General features: G+C 35.7%; 1 protein-coding gene across 1 annotated transcript in view; it reads left to right on the forward strand.

Annotated features, from left to right (window-relative positions):
• Positions 1-18,498, forward strand: part of LOC115213806 (gamma-interferon-inducible lysosomal thiol reductase) — a 19,076-nt gene extending 578 nt beyond the window's left edge. The window contains exons 2-7 of the mRNA XM_029782675.2: positions 10,029-10,211; positions 11,491-11,565; positions 12,881-12,985; positions 15,298-15,444; positions 17,119-17,187; positions 18,262-18,498. Coding sequence (XP_029638535.1) covers positions 10,029-10,211; positions 11,491-11,565; positions 12,881-12,985; positions 15,298-15,444; positions 17,119-17,187; positions 18,262-18,297 — 615 coding nt within the window. The 3' untranslated portion in view covers positions 18,298-18,498. The remainder of the gene's footprint in view (positions 1-10,028; positions 10,212-11,490; positions 11,566-12,880; positions 12,986-15,297; positions 15,445-17,118; positions 17,188-18,261) is intronic.
• The last annotated feature ends 1,305 nt before the right edge of the window (positions 18,499-19,803 follow it).

Here is a 19,803-nt window from a genome sequence, read left to right on the forward strand (position 1 = left end):
GTCAACTATGCCTTTTATCCTTTCAGAGTCGATAAAATAAAGTACCAATGAAGTACTGACGTAGATGTAATCGACTAATCCCGTCCCCACCCCAGAAAATTGAATTTGTGCCAAAATTTGAAACCATATAAATCAGTGAGAAGGCAGAATTGTTAGAGCGTCGCAAAAAGTATTTAGCGGTATTTTTTTTAATGTTTTGTTCTGAGTTCAGATTCCATCTAGGTCAACTTTGCCTTTCTTCCTTTTGGAATCGATAAAAACCAGATACAGTTAATTAGTATGATCGACGTCATCAACTTTCTCTCTCCCCTCAGAATTGCTGGCCATGTGCCAAAATTATAAAGAATCATCATCATCATCATCATGGATTAGTAGAATTGTCTGAACAGACTTGTTCGGGGTCCAAGCGCTTCTGACTTGTGGAGTTGTCAAACTCTTGTTGCGTATAGGACGGATTTGGCTGTCGATTGAATCTACCGTAAAAACTGTTCGTCATCTTCCTTGGACAAGGAAGGACAGGCAGTTTTCTTCTGCCTTGTGTTCAAAAGGGCAAAAATTTGAGAATTCATAAAGATATCTTAAGAGATAAGGGAATCGTTAGAGCATTTGGAAAATGTTTTGTAGTATATTTTTCTGGTTCTTTACATTCTTTATGCCTTTAACCCTCCAACGCGGAGTATAGGCCACTTATAGTTGAATTCCATGTCGCATAATTTTTCGCTTCTGTACTTATACTCTGTCATGAATGTCCACCTTTTTCAAGTTCCTTTTGTGTTGATCTCCGCCACGAGTTCTTAGGCCTACCTCTCCTTCTATATCCATCCGGTTTCCAGTATGTAAAGAATCGAAGGTTCTTTACATACTGCATTCAAATCCTTTTGAGGTTGAATTTGTCAACCACGCCGATATAGAGGAAGAAAATACATTACTCTAAGACCAACTTGTTTCGAGATACAGTATTTCTAAAGTTATTTGCAACTATGTCGGCACTTAGTAGCTTGGAAATATTAAACAGCTGGTGATGAATACTGATGTGACCTCTGTGGACAATTTGCTACACGCTAAAGTCGACATAAATGAACTACAAACGAAGAAAGAAAAACTCGGAAAAGAGGATCCGACGACAACAAAATAAAGATGAAAATACATCAACACAAAACCAAGTTGTTTCGAAATATCTTTGCATTTCCAATCAGTTATTTGTTGGCAATTTTGAAGCTTGAAAATATTAAATTATGAAAGAAAATACCTTCCCATGAGTCCAACTTATTTTGAGATATCATATATGCAAGCAATTCGGTGAGCTGGCAGAAACGTTAGCACGCCACGCGAAATGCTTTGCGGTATTTCGTCTGCAGCTACGCTCTGAGTTCAAATTCCGCCGAGGTCGACTTTGCCTTTTATCCTTTCGGGGTCGATTAAATAAGTACCAGTAACGCACTGGAGTCGATATAATCGACTTAATCCGTTTGTCTGTCCTTGTTTGTCCTCTCTGTGTTTATCCCCTTCTGGGTAGTAAAAAAATAGGTATTTCGTCTGCCGTTACGTTCTGAGTTCAAATTCCGCCGAGGTTGACTTTGCCTTTCATCCTTTCGGGGTCGATTAAATAAGTACCAGTAACGCACTGGGGTCGATATAATCGACTGAATCCGTTTGTCTGTCCTTGTTTGTCCTCTTTGTGTTTAGCCCCTTGTGGGTAGTAAAGAAATAGAAATAGGTATTTCGTCTGCCGTTACGTTCTGAGTTCAAATTCCGCCGAGGTTGACTTAGCCTTTCATCCTTTTGGGGTCGATAAATTAAGTACCAGTTACACACTGGGGTCGATGCAATCGACTGAATCTGCTTGTCTGTCCTTTCTTGTCCCCTCATGTATAGCCCCTTGTGGGCAATAAAGAAATAAGTTATATGTTGCAATGCCGGCAGTTGCAAATTTGAAAATATTAAATTTTTAGAGAGGAAAGTACATTAGCATAAGACCAACTTGTTTCAAGATGTTGTTTCCAAATAGATATTTACGGTAATGTTGTCAGTTAGATACTGGAAAACAGTAAACAGTTACGAGAAGACAATGCATTTAATATATTACCTACTCGTTTCGAGCTGTATTTCCAAAAAGTTATTTGTAGCAATGTCGACAGTGATATGCTTGACAATATGAAACTATTGAAGAAGAATATACGTTGCTATAAGACTAACTTGTTTCGCGATATCGCATTTCCATCTAGCTACCCATATTCTCGTAAGATTTAAATAATTGACGAAGAAACGTACAAGTAGAATGAATGTATGTATATGTATAGTAATTATTACTAGTCCTGTCAGCTGATGTAATCTCGGAAATATTAACTCAATAACAATAGGATTTACAGATAGACTGTTTACATCGAGATGGTATTAGGATTGCTTCTGACAGGTGTGAGCTTGAAGGGGTTAAATCGATATTGGCCAAAATCGATACTGATTACATCCGACAAGCGAGACAGAATTTTGTTGATAACGTGGTAATAACATATATAAAATACTTCATATTGGCCAAATACTCTTCGTCACCACCAGTTCCCTATACCCACGCCATTGCGCCTATTCTCATCAATTCTTCGGCTATATCATACTATCAACTAACTGATCTTCTACTAAAATAGCAACACGAATTTTTAAGCGAACGTTGCTTTTTTTGTGTGTTAATCTTAATATCGATTTTTTTTCTAGCCTACTCTCATACCGCATTTCATTTTATTTTTAATTAAAGCGAGGGCGTTAAGGCAGTGAGTCAGTAGAATCGCTAGAACGACAGAAAAAAATACTTAGCGGTTTTTCTTCCTATTTTACGTTCTGAGTTCAATCCCGCCGAGATCGACTTCATAATTTTTCGGGGTCGATAAAGTAAGAACTGCCCAAGCACTGAGGTTGATATAAACGACTGCTCTCCTCCCCACTAAAACATTTCGGGACTTTCTACGAGAGAAATAGATACTAATTCTATGGTAAAAAGAAATGAATTAAAACGGGAAGTTGGCAGAATCATTAGAGCATGGAAAAATGCTTTCCAGTATTTGTCCTGGCTCTTTACGTTCCGAGTTCAACTTCTGTCACGTTTAACTTTGTCTTTTACCGCTCTGGGCTCAATATAACAAAGTACCAGTCAAGTACTGAGGTCAGTGGTGTCCACTAATCTTCTGACCTCAACATTGCAGCCTTGTACCTAGATAAAAAAAACACTTTTAATTAAAGCAATGGAGGCCGTGTGCTGAACGCATAGTCAAAACTAACAACGAACAAATCGAGTCTAAAGCTTACCTTCAACCCTTCACCTATGACAGCCCTGTTTCTACATCACAAAATCTCATTCGTATCTCAAAAAAAAAAAAGATATGAATTTGCACACACGTAATAATTATTAAATCATTCAACTACTACCATGGTTAAATAATATTCTTAAGGCCGCAATTTACTTACACACAGCATCTTCAGAGCTTTGTCGCTAATTTAGTTCTTAACCAAATTGAAAACCGTTAACATGTTTGAAGAGGACTGGTCCCTAGTTGCATTTTGGCATAAAAAATTGAGATTTGGTCCAGTAGAAACATGTTTACATCAAAATTTGTAGCAACGTTATAGGAGATTAAATAACACCTCCAATCAAGTTTAGATCTAAATAACATTTTTATTTTAAAAGCAAAATATTTTTATTTTAGCTTGAATGATAGAAGAAAGCATGAAGAATTTCATATATTTTGTCCCAGCAACAAAAATTTGTATAAAATAAAGTTGTGAGGTAAAATATCATGAAAAAAATATAAGGCAATAAATTGGATTTAAGTATAATTAACTTTTTTTTATTTTAAAAACAAATTATATTTTAATTAAATTTAAATGATAGAGCACAATTAGTGGGATTTCATGGTAACAATCACATGCAATGAAATTTTAAAAGAAAAAAAAGTGATTAGTGTTTGTTTCTCAAATTTGAGGGTGGTAATATAGTTGTATGCTCTTTTATGAAGATAGTTCTAAGGGGACTTTTTAATATACGTCACCGGCATCGTTGAGGTAAAAAATTATCAATGACACCACTAATTTGCAATTAGTTTAATTACGTTATCTGTGTTAAAAATTAAAATATTACTTAGAAATTTATTAAATTTATTATTCAATTTTGAATAAGATAAAATCTTAAATTATTAATTGACACATTATTAATTAGCATAATAGCATAGCCTGGGAAAAAATCATGGATTACATGGAAAAATGCGAGCAAGAGAAATAATATTCTTAAGATTATATATCTGGAAAAGTACAGGACATGTTATTACGTCTGGTGAAGTACAGAACAAGAAAACTTTTACTTAAAACATTGCAGCTAACGATAAAATTTGAATATTAAAAATTATTTTATTTTAATTTACAAAGTAACATTATAATTAAAAAAGGTACCATCATTTTCTTAAAATATTGACTCACTAGAATACTTAAAAAACGAAAGCCAGAATTACGAATATTGTATATGGTAGGCAAATTCATTATGTAAAAAGTAGGCATTGAGTCAAGACTAAAAATGAGAAGACTTGGCCACAGCTTAGGCAATAACTCAAGCAAATTTTACTGTGAATTCGTTGTTATAGGTCAATTTCACTGTAACATATAACTAATTTTTGTATTATTCTATCTATTGCATTATGTATTTGTATTATTTTTTATAACCTGTTTTCAAATTTCTAATTATTAACAATTAAAAAAAATGAATTTTTTAAAGTGCAAAAAATGTTTCGAGTTATTTTAATAGAAGTAACAAGTAATAACAAATAGAAGAAATAACTTGCATTAAAATTTTTAGTTTTAATAAAAGCTAATATTTTCTAGATCTAAATATTTTATTTGAAATTTTATCCTTAACTGCAATATTTTAAGTTAAAATTTTTTTGTTCTGTACTTTACAGGATGTAATAACTTCTGTACTTTTCCAGGTTTATAATCTTAAGAATATTATTTCTCTTGCTCACATTTTTCCATGTAATATAGTTATGCTTAAATCGATAGAAGCTCTGTGTGTGTGTGTGTGTATATACAGTTATTTACTTTAAATAATAATAGATAAAAGAAAACCTCGCGCACACATGTGCATATATTGATTTCTTATACAGGAGCAAGGTCACACATATGACCGGGCGATATTATTATTTTTACTGTATGCATCTATATGTATGTGTGTGGAGGCACATGGTCTAGTGGTTAAAGCAGCAGACTCGCAATCGAGGGATCGCGGGTTCGAATCTCAGACCGGGCGATGTGTGTGTTTATGAGTGAAAACACCTATGCTCCACGCGGCTCCGGCAGAAGGTAACGGCGAACTTCTGCTGACTCTTTCGCCACAACTTTCTCTCACTCTTTCCTCCTGCATCTTGCAGCTCACCTGCGACGGCCCTTCTGAGCCAGGCATGGCTCGAGAAGAAACAAACCATAATGCGTATGGCCAAGTGAAGGTGCGTGACTTAGTGGTTGGATATTCGGCTCACGATCGTAATGTCGTGAGTTCGATTTCCTGCGGCGCGTTGCGTCCTTGAGCATGACACTTTATTTCACGTTGCTCCAGTCCACTCAGCTAGCAAAAATGAATAGCGCCTGTAGTTCAAGGGGCCAGCCTTTTCAAATTATGTGTCACGCCCAATCTCCTTGAGAACTACGTTAATGGTACGTGTGTCTGTAGAGTGCTCGGTCACTTGCACGTTAATTTCACGAGCAGACTTTTCCGTTGATTGGATCAATTGGAACCCTCATCGTCGTAACCGACGGAGTGCCAGTAGAGAATGTGGAAAAACACAGTGATGGTGATGGTAGTAGTAGTAGTAGTAAATGATGCGCATTCCCTAAAATACGGAAAGTAGACATCTGTATTTCGTAATCAAAGTATTTTATCTTGAGTCCAGACAGTAGTCCTTCATTCCTTTTAGATAAGCAACCGTAGATAAAACAAGTGTGTGAGGACAATGAGTGAAATATGTGTTGTTATTATTGAGGTAGAGCCATGCACTAATATCATTAACCGTTTACGGCTGTAGCGTAGATAGCTGGTGACAGAAATGTTTTATCATTAAAGTCTTCCATACATTAGTATGGTAGGCTTTAATGATAAGATTTAAATTCGAAGTAAATATTATTTTAGATTTAACCCCCTAAATATACAATGCTCCGAAGGTTTGACTTTTATTACCATTTACAAGAATTGAGTCTTTGGATTATAAGAATGTCATATCTATATATAGAAAAACGTGTTCAAACATCGAGTCCCGTTCTGCCTGTCTTTAGTCCTTCGAGCATTTGGTTTCCATAGCAGCAAGCGGTATAGATACCCGCCAACTAAAAACCTCTGTTCTAATGTAATGTAATAGTTATTGTTGTTCGTTTAAGCGGCGAGCTGGCAGAAACGTTAGCACGCTGGGCGAAATGTTTAGCGGCATTTCGTCTGTCTTTACGTTCTGAGTTGAAATTCCGCTGTGGTCGACTTTGCCTCTCGTCCTTTCGGGGTCGATAAATAAAGTACCAGTTACGCACTGGGGTCGATGTAATCGACTTAATCCTTTTGTCTGTCCTTGTTTGTCCTCTCTGTGTTTAGCCCCTTGCGGACAATAAAGAAATAAGTTAATCGTTGTTCGTACATAATTCTTCCCCCAAATTTATTTAACTTCTGGAGAGTGTAAAAGAATTTTTTCTCTTTAACCAGATAACAACATTGTCAATGAGAATTATCAACTGCCTCAATGTACCGATTTCGAAGGATTTACCGATAAAATATTGCTGTAATGTCTTTACATATATTACGATTAGATTAGAACGTATTACTTATATATAAGGTTGGCTTGGCTGTGTGATAAATAACTACGTGATTCTAGAATGGATTCCACGGCACGGAACTTGGGCAGGTAACTCTAACTATAGTCTTGGGCTGACCTGTATCTGTGAGTGGTGAAATGTGTATGTATGCTTGCGTGCGTGTATGTGCATATGTGTATATGTGTGTGTTTGTGTATGTGTATGTATGCTTGCGTGCGTGTATGTGCATATGTGTATATGTGTGTGTTTGTGTATGTGTATGTATGCTTGCGTGCGTGTATGTGCATATGTGTATATGTGTGTGTTTGTGTATGTGTATGTATGCTTGCGTGCGTGTATGTGCATATGTGTATATGTGTGTTTGTGTATGTGTATGTATGCTTGCGTGCGTGTATGTGCATATGTGTATATGTGTGTGTTGTGTATGTGTATGTATGCTTGCGTGCGTGTATGTGCATATGTGTATATATGTGTGTTTGTGTATGTGTATGTATGCTTGCGTGCGTGTATGTGCATATGTGTATATGTGTGTGTTTGTGTATGTGTATGTATGCTTGCGTGCGTGTATGTGCATATGTGTATATGTGTGTGTTTGTGTATGTGTATGTATGCTTGCGTGCGTGTATGTGCATATGTGTATATGTGTGTGTTTGTGTATGTGTATGTATGCTTGCGTGCGTGTATGTGCATATGTGTATATGTGTGTGTTTGTGTATGTGTATGTATGCTTGCGTGCGTGTATGTGCATATGTGTATATGTGTGTGTTTGTGTATGTGTATGTATGCTTGCGTGCGTGTATGTGCATATGTGCATATGTGTGCGTTTGTGTATGTGTATGTATGCTTGCGTGCGTGTATGTGCATATGTGTATATGTGTGTGTTTGTGTATGTGTATGTATGCTTGCGTGCGTGTATGTGCATATGTGTATATGTGTGTGTTTGTGTATGTGTATGTATGCTTGCGTGCGTGTATGTGCATATGTGTATATGTGTGTGTTTGTGTATGTGTATGTATGCTTGCGCGCGTGTATGTGCATATGTGTATATGTGTGTGTTTGTGTATGTGTATGTATCTGCGCGCGAGTGTGTGCATGTGTGCGCGTGCGCGTTTGTTTTCTGTTGACGCCGCTCTAAAAAACGTTTTCGTCCTTTATGTTCAGCGCTTTCATGTCCCGTAACCTAGCAGTTTAAATAACAGAATTCAATAAAAAATATATAAAAACAAACTGAACTTAGACACTTCCCTCAAAATTTCCGGCCTTGTGCCTAAATCAGAAATCATTATTATTAAGGCGGCGAGCTGGCAGAACTGTGAGCTGTCGGACAAAAGGCTTAGCGGCATTTCTTCCGGTTCTTTACATTCTGAGTTCAAATCCCATCGAGGTCAACTTCAACTTTCATCATTTCGAGGGTCCATAAAATAAATACCAGTCATGTACTCGGGATGATGTAATAGACTTAACTCTCAACCCTGTCCAAGAAAATGATGTACCTGTGTCAAAATTTGAAACAATTATTGGTCTCAGATTTTGGTACGAAACCAGAAATTTCGAGAAAGGAGTAAATCAATTACATCAACTCTAGTACTCAACAGGTATTTACTTTATCCTGCCAGAAAAAAAGGATGTAAGGCAAAGTAGACTTCGGCGGAATTTGAACCCAGAACGTGAAGACGCTAAGCATTTTGCTCGGCGCGCTTAACGATTCTGCCAGCTCGCCACCTTATTACTTAGTAACGATGTAGTGTGAGCAAAGGTGATATATCATACATTTCAAATTTACATTCTAAGAAAACAGACAGGTTAACTATTTATGATATTCTAATCTTTTCCATCAGTTTTTATTGTATTACATACATACATACATACATACATACATACATACATACATACATACACATACATACATACATACATACATACATACATACATACATACAACACATTAATATATATTATATATATAATAATATATATATATATATATACATACATACATATTTTATATATATATATATATATATATATATATATATATATATATATGTATGTATGTATATATATCAAATACAAAATGAGACAACAAAACATCCGGATAGACGATACAAAGAAAACAAGCACGGGTCATTCGAAGTTTTCTTTCCAGCGGCGTAGGTACACTTTGGGTCTCTCTCTCTCTCTCTTCTCTCTCTCATCTCCTCTCTCTCTATCTATATATCTATCTATTTATATATATATATATATATATAATATAATATATATAATATATATATATAATATCATATATATATATATATATATAATCAAACCAAAGTAAAAGGGAAAACATTATGGTATAAATCTCAACCGATCGACATAACAGAAGCAATGATAAAAATCAAAAACAACAACGTGACAGATGATTTTTTTCTTTTTTCAATAGTTGTTTTGAAATCTTAATTATTTCAGAGGTGTCCTGTTGTGTTTAACAGTTCCTTTCCGCAGACTTCAGTCCGAGAAAGAGAAACTAATTAAATAAAGAGAACATCTTTTACCAGATGTGTCGAAAACCACTTTTTATTTCAGTTTCTGGTCTCTATATACTCACTTTGTTTTCTTTCCATTTTTGTTTTATTTCCTATCTACCATCTCTTTCTTTCTTTCTTTCTTTCATTCTTTCTTTCTTTCTTTCTTTCTTTCTTTCTTTCTTTCTTTCTTTCTTTCTTTCTTTCTTTCTTTCTTCTTTCTTTCTTTCTTTTCTTTCTTTCTTTCTTTCTTTCTTTCCTTCTTCATCTTCTTTCTTTCTTTCTTTCTTTCTTTCTTTCTTTCTTTCTTTCTTTCCTTCTTTCTTTCTTTTTTCTTTCTTTCTTTCTTTCTTTCTTTCTTTCTGTCTTTTTTTGCCTTCTTTCTTTCTTTCTTTCTTCCGCTTCATTTTTGGCTATTAATTAATTAAAAACTTTACTAATTTATATTTTATATTTACTTTCCTTGTCTGCTTGTCTGCCTCTCTATTTGCTTGCTTGTCTATCTGTCTGTCTGTCTATCTGTGTGCTTCTCTCACTGTCTTATCTGTCTGTCACTCCCCCCCTCTCTCTCTCACTCTGTCCTAGCAGTCTATCCTTAAATTATGTCCGCTAATTTATATACTTAACTAAACAACAAATTAAATTGCAGTCTACATAAATATTTAACTCTATGTAAAACTATTCATCTAATTCCAGGTGAGTGATCTTTGCAAACCTTACCTGTCACCCGCCACTGAAGAGAGTAAGGTTAAAGTGTCTGTTTACTATGAATCGAGATGTCCTTTCAGCATCAAGTTTCTATTAGAACAAGTAATGAAAGCCTTCGCAAAAGTAGGCGATATTATGTCAGTTGATTTGGTACCATTCGGAAATTCTCATGTAAGTCATAAAAATTCTTTCTGTCAGTAATAATACTTATATATATATACATATATGCGCAGACGTGGCTGTGTCGTAATCATTAGCAACATTGTCATCACATCCGCCACCCTCATCGTCATTTAACGATGTCAGTTGGAGAAGACCTCATAATTTCTTCCCCATAGATCACGGTTCTGCATTACTACATCACACACAGCCTCGTATATTACCTCCCGAATCTTTGACGATGACATCTGCAGAGACGTATTTGTGACTTTTGCTACCTGCTAGCCACTGTATCCAGAGGGAAAATAATAGTACTATTTTTGCTCTGGATTAGTGCTCCATAACAGGGGTCCATGTGGCCCCATATAAGATTTTTAGGGCTTTTCGCAACAAAATAGTAAATTTGAAGATCCCCTGGAAAAAATCTGATTTAGATGTATGTATTGGTATGTATTTCAAAAAACAGGTAGGCTTCGTTCTCTGATATTTTACATAGTTCAACTTATACAAATTAATGTGTGAAAAGCAAAGTAAGGATTTGAAAGAAGCATCTATAAAGCTAGTTTTTAAACATCGAATGGCCATGGGGGTCCACCGGAATAAAATAGTAATCAAAGGGGTTCATAGACAGAAGAATGGTTGAGAATCCTGCTCTAGATAATACAATATTGTCTCCATTTTCCCGATCGTCAGCGTATCCCGATATGACACGATGTAGTATTATATAGACTGATACAGTTTGGGATTTGTATTTGGTTGCTCTGACATTATTTAGTGCAATCAGAGAAATCTAATGTCGCCTGTCTCTCCTCTCCAAATACAGTTACCTGTTGGCTTGGTTGTGAAAGGTTCTTCTGTCCTTTTGACAACATCTATAAAACCTTGTGTCCATTTTCCCGATGGTCAGCGTATCCCGGTATGGTATTATATAGGCTGATACAGCATGGAATTTGTATTTGGTTACTTTGACATTATTTAGTGTAATCAGAAGAATCTAATGGTGCCTGTCTCTCCTCTCCAAATGCAGTTACATGTTGGGTTGGTTGTGAAAGGTCCTTCTGCCCTTTTGACAACATCTATAAAAATAAATGTTGCCGGATGTCGACAGAACCACATCACGAGGTGAATTAGGTTACAGGATGAAGGTGAGATGGATGGCTTGCCGAATGACCCGACCATGAAATATGGATTGCGTGTTATAAGTAGCAGGTAGAATATGTCAAGATCACTATAAGAGATTATTATTATTTAACAGCTAATTGTTTATTTTGCTTTTTATTTTCTTATACAGGTACGAAAAATCGGCGATAAAGTTCTGTTCACTTGCCAACATGGACGAATAGAATGTGCGGCTAATATAGTTGAGGTAAGTTATTAAACTCAATCAATTCTTCGAAAAAATAAGTGAGCACTGGTTATGTACATAAAGCATAGAAGACTCCGGTTCCTTACTATGTGGTTTTGAATTCGGTCCCACTGCGAGACAACAAGAGCAAATGTAGCTTCGTGCTAACCAATACCGTGCCAGCGAAATTTGATGAAGGGACTATTCCATTGTTGCATTTGGGTGAGGTAGACTTAAGGATAACTCTGGAGATAGTGGTCTTCTCTAACGGGTGCTGCTTAACCTCTTTTCAATTCGACATTAAAAATTGAAACAATCCAGCCGAATGGTGCCCCTTATGTGTTTGTGTTGATTTTTCTAGAATCTTAGCTTAAACAACTAAGTGTTGCTGTTTGCGTTGAGTCACGGCTGTTGACGTTCTGAATTCATATCCGGGATCTTTTCGGTTTGAGCGGCAGTTTTTCTAGCGGTGTCATATGAAATTGTCACCTATAATTATGACCCTAGTATCATCGATCTATTGCATTTCAATCTGTTTTAGGGTTAGGGTTAGTTATGGTTAGGGGTGGGGGGAAGGGTATCTTTTTTCTTCAGAAATGTAAATAAACCAAATCTGTTTCTTAAACGAGGGACATATTCATACGACACAAAATGTTTTCACCTCAATAGACGTCATTGATTGGTTGAAATTGCAGAAATTGAAGAAAAATCGACAGCAAATATCTTACAAACTATAGAATTTTCTCAATAAAGCCAAGAGAAAAAGATGTTTTATAAACACATTCTACCATTATGCGAAGTTTAAAAGTGTTTAGTTACGTGGAAAGAATTTTTAAAAACTGCCGTTCAAACCGAAAAGATCCCATATCCGGATGTAATCAATTTTGCTTTTCAACTTTCAGGGATCGACTAAATAAAGCACGAAACAAGTTTGGAAGACGATTTAATCGACTAAACTCTTGTGAAGCTGCATGGCCTAATGGTTAGGCTGTTGCATTAACGATCGCTAGATCGTTGGTTCGATTTCCTGATTGGATGTAGCATTGTGTTCTTGAGCAAAACACTTCATTTCACGTTGTTTCACCCCCTTGCGATCAGGGGTGAATGTTGGCCTGCTCGTCTAGCACAAATTAGTATGGATTCTCTTGATTGTAATTAACAACACATTTTCGTTATAGTTTTCTGGGTGCCGGTTATTTCAGAGTTTCGGTTATATGAGTACCGGATAAGAGGGCGTTTACTCTATTTTTTTTGTTTTTGTGCGTTCATGCTACTGTTTGCTTTAACACATTATCTGAAGACTCATTCGTATCTGTTTTATATCTAATTATAATAGACATGCGCAGTACGACTTTTACCCGTTGAAAAACATTTACCATTGATCGCTTGCATTTCCAGTCAATTCATGCACGGAGTTAAACCAACATCTGCTTACAAATTAGTAAGTTTCATGCTAAATTTATACTTTTTGTTATATTCATTATACAGAGTTTTGCTATTGTGTGTGTGTGTGTGTGTGTGTTCCCTCTTGTTTTAATTATTTGAAGTCTTCCCAGAGGAAGGGGATAATTTCTAACCAAGACACTAAGCTCTGTCGTTGGAATGTAAATAAAAACAAATTCACATTTTAAACTCGAGAAAAGTATTCCGTATGTATGTATGTATGTATGTATGTATGTATGTATGTATGTATGTATGTATGTATGTATGTATGCATTCAAGCGTGTGTTTGTGTGCATGTATGTATGTATGTGTGTGTGTGAAACGTGAAAGAGGTGGTATCCATAATCTTCATAGATTAAAGAACAGCGACGACTGGATGAGATGAATGCGGTTAATCTTCAAAAATGTGGGGTTTACACCGAACAAATGGAAAAAACAAAAGCAATGAGATAACAAGGGGTACAAAAATAGAATTCAGAAAAATGAATAAAGAAACAGAATCTGCAAAAGCGGGGCAATACATCCTGGGTAATTCGGAAACAAAATGTCCCAGAATACTTTGCCGTCTGCAAAGCACGTCGGAAGTGTCTTATTCCATTTTTTCTTCTATTTAGAAAAACATACTCTGAATAGGCATATTCAGCCTCTCCAGTCTTGCCAGCCTCATCCACCTATCGATAAACACAATTTGTCTTGAAATATTACCTGCAGAAATTGATTAGAGTTAGTCTTCAAGCCTTTCAGACGTGTCCTCTATGCAACCTCTTTCACCGCAATCACTATGTAGGGCAAGATCCGCCTCTCTTCTTTGGCAAAGGAAGATGGTGCGTCGATCTTCACTAAACACATCGTGGACAGCCAGATTCGTTTTACACGACACAAGTTCACAATAGTATCTATGTTCAATAAAATAAAGCTTCATCGTAAAAAATTTAGATAACGACAAGGGTAAAGAGTAACATGCCGAACCTTAAACAAGCCTTGCACGCTTTCGTTGCTTCGTTTATTAATGGTGTTTACGAAGTGCATGTTAGCAGGCCAGTTTTTTTTATCTGAAAACTCCAGCTTTTCAAGGAGTGGCTACGTGGTAAGTAGCTTGCTTACCAACCACATGGTTCCGGGTTCAGAACCACTGCGTGCCACCTTCGGTAAGTGTCTTCGACTATAGCCTCGGGCCGACCAAAGACTTGTGAGTGGTTTTGGTAGACGGAAACTGAAAGAAGCCCGTCGTATATATATATAATATCAAAGGGTAATCAGAAATATAGTGGCCTAGCGTGTAAAAATTTAGTCAATAGACTATATATTATTCATATTTCGAAATTTTATCCCTTATAGTGGTTTGGAATTTAATTGTTCTCTGTAGCGTGCAAGCAGTCCTATGATTGATGCCTCTTATGTGTTTAAATGTACACTGTATTTATATATATATATGAAAAATACAAAAAAAATGGGACAAGAATGCAACAGGCGACAACAAAACACTCAGACAGATGATACAAAAAGGGACAAGATAAAACAAGTACGAGTCATTCGGAGTTTTCTTTCCTTAGTCGAGTTCCAGATCATCTTTGCAGTTTCGGCTGGTTATACTCGAGACTGCTCCAATCTGGCCAGCCCCAAGGAAAATCTAAGCTAAGAGCACTAGATTCCTTGGAAGAAAGCAGCGAATGTATACGAAAACAAGGACGAAAAAAAACAAAACAAAACGGAGAAATGGTACACAAATACAAATGCAAACAACAGGTGCCTTTCGACTAAGGACGAATTAAATTAAGCTGGTGTGTGTGGAAGTGAAGCCTTGCGGCAGGAACATAAGAGGTGACAGGCATGGGAAGGATTATAGATGTTGCACGAATGGTAGTCGAACCAAAAAAGAAAGGTCAGGCTTGGCAGAACACCGGTCACGTGGAAGAAGAGGAGAGAGGTAGGGGCAGAGGGATAGAAGAATTAGGGAGGGACGAGAAAGAAAAAAAGAAAAGGGAAAGAATGAAGTGAAAGAGGAGGAAAGGCCAAGAAATGTGAGAGAAGGGGAGCGAAAGAAAGAAGAATGGATATATAATATTATATATATATATATAGTATATATATAATATTATATTATTATATATATATGCATGTGTGTTGTGTGTGTGTGTGTGTGTGTGCAATGACAAAATTTTAAGCTTGAAAATATGTTATGATATAGAACTTCACCGACTACGTTTTTAGCAATTTTTTGTGGAGATCAATGCTTCTCTTTCTCTCTTTCTTTCTTCTCCCCCCTCTCTCTCACATACACACACTACATTCATTTTTTAAATTTTTTAGTGTGCTGCCAAACAACAGATTGATATGCAACCAATTCTTGCCTGCTCTCAAAGCGATCAAGGTATTAATTTTCAGAAAGAAATGGCAACAAGAACTAATAGTTTGAAGCCACGTAAAACTTACGTTCCTTGGATTGTATTAAACGGCGTAAGTAAAAAAAAATCGACTGATTTAATATTTATGTCCATTCACGTAGTTGTAAAGCCGAGGATTAAGAATATTGGAAAAGGACTGGACAAAAATTCCTTACTTATTTATTTCAGGGCCAACGCAGTCATTTATAAGATATACAAACATATATGCATACTTACTTATATGCATCAGACTTACGTGATAAGGCGATAAATGATAACGGGTAAATATCAGATTAAAAACCTTTGGGTGGAAAAAGTTGAAGGTTGCCCCTGGGACTCAAACCTGGCTTTCGAACTTTTCCGTTCTTAAGGCACAAATGAACCCGTGCATACATACACATGATATCAATAGATGTGGTTAATTCTAACAGTAAATGGACTCAATCAAGGTGTAGGATATATGCTTAGTTATAAGCTGTCTTACATACATATACGTATACTTACGAGCTGTCTTACATATACGTGAACACACATACATGCATACTTAAATACATGCATGCATGCATACATACGTACGTACATACATATATACAGATACCAGGCGAGTTGAATGCCCGATGGAATATCTTATGTGTTCGTCTGGGCTCTTTGCGTATTGACTTGAATTCCACAGCGGTCACCGTAACCTATTTATCCTTCAGGATCGACAAATAAATTACCTGTCCAACACTAGGTTTACTACTACTACTACTACTACTACTACTACTACTACTACTACTACTACTACTACTACTACTACCTCTTCTTAAAAGAAATCGGCTGTAGCCAGACATAGTGCCGCCAAGTTTAAAATGCCCGAAACGTGACCTGTATAACAACGGTGATCCTAAGGAGGCAACGATTGAAATATATATTTACGTAATCCTCAGAACCTGAAGATTGCGTGGAGGCACCGGATGTGTTACAAAATGCTGTCTGAGTTGTTTTCATCGCATGAAACTATTAAACTATTAATAACTCATTAAAATATATACTGTGTTTATTAAATAATAATAGTAATGATGATAATATTAACAACAACAATAATAATAATTAATAATAATAATAATAATAATAATAATAATAATAATAATCCCTTCTGCTATAGGCACAAGGCTTGAACTTTTTTGGGAGTGGTGTGGAGAGTTAAGTCGATTACATCGACTCCAGTACTCAACTGGTACTTAATTCATCAACCGACCACGAAATGATGAAAGGCGAAGTCGACCTCGGCGAAATTTGAACTCAGAACGTAGCGGCAGATGAAATACCTCTAAAGCATTTCGCCCGGCATGCTAATAATTCTGCCAGCTCGCCACATTAATAATACTAATGATGATGATGATGATGATGATGATGATGATGATGATGATGATGATGATGATGATGATGATGATAATAATAATAATAATATTAATAATAATAATATATATATACGCACACAGACACATACTTAAGGAGCATCTAATACACTACATATGTATACATATATGGTAACCCCACAAATATTTTTAATCAATTAAGATTACGCCTGTAATTAAAGAAAAGAAAAATCATTAGTGTTAATGATAGTTCTAGGCAAATGCAAGGGAGACAATTTTGAAATACAAATGGCTCTAAACTTGAATCGGTATACATAAATGTTGTAATAAGTTTAGATAACTTTCGATGAGTTTTCACCGTCATTCTTGTTCTGTCTCTTTAACAGGTCCACACACGAACCATCAATAACAAAGCACGGACAAACTTAATTCAACTTGTCTGTGATACTTATAAGGTGAGTATAGCCCGTTGCTTTACTTTAGTCTAATTAAGCTACCATATGAGGAAATGATTGAATTAATGTTTTACAATACAAGTCGAAATTTTGGAATAGAAATTGAATTATTTAAATCTCATTACATATTTCTAATACATACACACACATGTACATACATACATACATACATACATACATACATACATACATACATACATACATACATACATATATGTATATCGTAAATCCTCGAGTATAATCCGCATTTATTTCCCCAAAGTTTAAAGGTCAAAATCCCTAGTGCGTACTATATACGAGGTTAAAAATGAAAATTATTTTCTAAGCAATGTCCGAGTCTCTATTTGCTGTCCGGCAATGTTTATTCAGACGCATTTTGTGATGTCGGGTGCGAAAATACCTTAAGCTAAGCTTGAAAGCAATGAAGTCATAAAAGAATCATCGATAACTTGCAGTAAGCAACATTTATTAAACGTTATTACTGTTAATTCTATATTTTCTGCAAACAAAATGCACAAAAATGCTACACTTTTGCATTATGTTATATATACAATAATAATAAAGGACATTACCATATACATTTTTACAAACCAAGGACGTTATATAGACGTCCTCGACTCAAGTTAGAGAAGAGGTGTGTATTATACACAAGGTTTAGGTTTTTCAGAGGTACAACCCCCTAAAAATCCCCTGCGTATTATACTCAAGGCCGGACTATACTCGAGGATTTACAGTACTTACATATATACCTAAGTACGCACACACGCACACATATATATATATGTATATATATATAGATATTGATCCTTACATGCATACATTCATACTTGTATATAGATTCTACAATTTACCGAAGAGTGTATATCATAGTCATACCTTTAAACTACGGCCATGAGTGTGGGATGTGTATGGGTGTATGTGAGTGGCTGTATGCGTATATATGTGTGTGTGTGTGTTTGTGTGTGTGTATGTACTTACATGCTTGTGTGAGTGTGTATATGTTTATGTATGTAAGCGAGTTTTTAAACTCAAATATTACACGAATAATAACTTGCCTTTTTCTTTTATTTTTAGGGAAGTGATAAACCTGCAGCTTGCTCCAAGTCGTAGACAACATCGCATGGAGATAATTCCTTTGTCCATTAAGTAATTAATACACACACGCGTGCGCGTGCATATACACACACATACATACGCACGCATAGATGCAGTCATAATATTTTTGTATGATTCTATACTGAGACGAAACTGGCCACTGATTGTAAGCAATTGTACCCTCAGTCCCCGCAATAAATAAATATATATATCCTACACCGTGACTGAGTTCTTTTACTGTTAGAATTAATCATTTCTAGTAATATTATGTATATATATGAGCGCGTGTATGTTTTTGTGCGCGCGCACATTTGTAGCTTAAGAACAGAAAAGGTCGAAGGCTAGGCTCGAGTCCTAGGAGCAACCTTCAAATTTTTCCTCCCAAAGGTTTTTAAGGCAATATTTACACGCTATTATTTATAGCCTTATCTACTTCGAGTCACATACACACACACACACACACACCACACACACACACACACACACACACACACAAGAAAAGACAAAAGGTCCCTCTCGAACCACAGGCTTCTAAAGTCGATTTCCTGGATTCTGTGGCGTATATATTCCGTATTTCCTTCCTGTAAGGGATGCCGGCCCGTTGCAGGATCACTAAGATCTGAAACGGAGTGTTTTGCTCTTGAGCACTATGCATTGCTTGGTCCAGGAGTCGAAACTACAATCTTACAATCATGAGTACTACACTTTTACCATTAGGCCCTCCACACACACACACACACACACACACCACACACACATACACACACATACACACGCTTTGATAGATAGGTAGATAAATAGTTAGATGCAACCAACAAATAAATGTTTCGTTGAAATAATGAAAAGTGTCACGCATCAAAATAGCTTTTCAGTTATTCCAGTACATAAATCTGTCCTGAATGTCTAGATTAATAAAACGATAGCCGTCAAGTATGAACGTAGGAAGTGATACCTACCAAGTATGAATGAATATTTGTATTTCGGACCTAACAACGGAATGATACTACATAAAATATAGATTCTGTAAATTATCTTCGAGAATGTGAGCTTTTGGAAATGTACGCTTTAGGTTCGGTTGTTGCTATTGTACTTAATAAACATTATACTTTTGAAGACGAGTTCATACAAGAGTTTTGTCTGTATTATTAATTAGGAAGAATTCAGAGTTTAATAGCTGTGAAAGAATTTTATATATATATATATATAGGGAAATAGGAAGATAAAGTATATAATGGTTATGTAATATGATACGATATAGTATAATATTATAGAATATAATATCAAAGAATAAAATATAATATTAATATGGGATAAATGATTACTTTGAAAAGTCAATTTTAGATAATAAAGACAAAAGAAAGTAAAGAGAAACCAGTTTTGGTGCAGGAGAGATATGTATGTATGTATATCATATATATATATATATAGATATAGATATAGATATAGATATAGATATAGATATAGATATAGATATATATATATATATAGGAGACCAAAGCGTAAGTACGTCGCTATATTTTA

The sequence above is a fragment of the Octopus sinensis genome, linkage group LG7 (assembly GCF_006345805.1).
Source record: "Octopus sinensis linkage group LG7, ASM634580v1, whole genome shotgun sequence".
Lineage (NCBI taxonomy): Eukaryota > Metazoa > Mollusca > Cephalopoda > Octopoda > Octopodidae > Octopus > Octopus sinensis.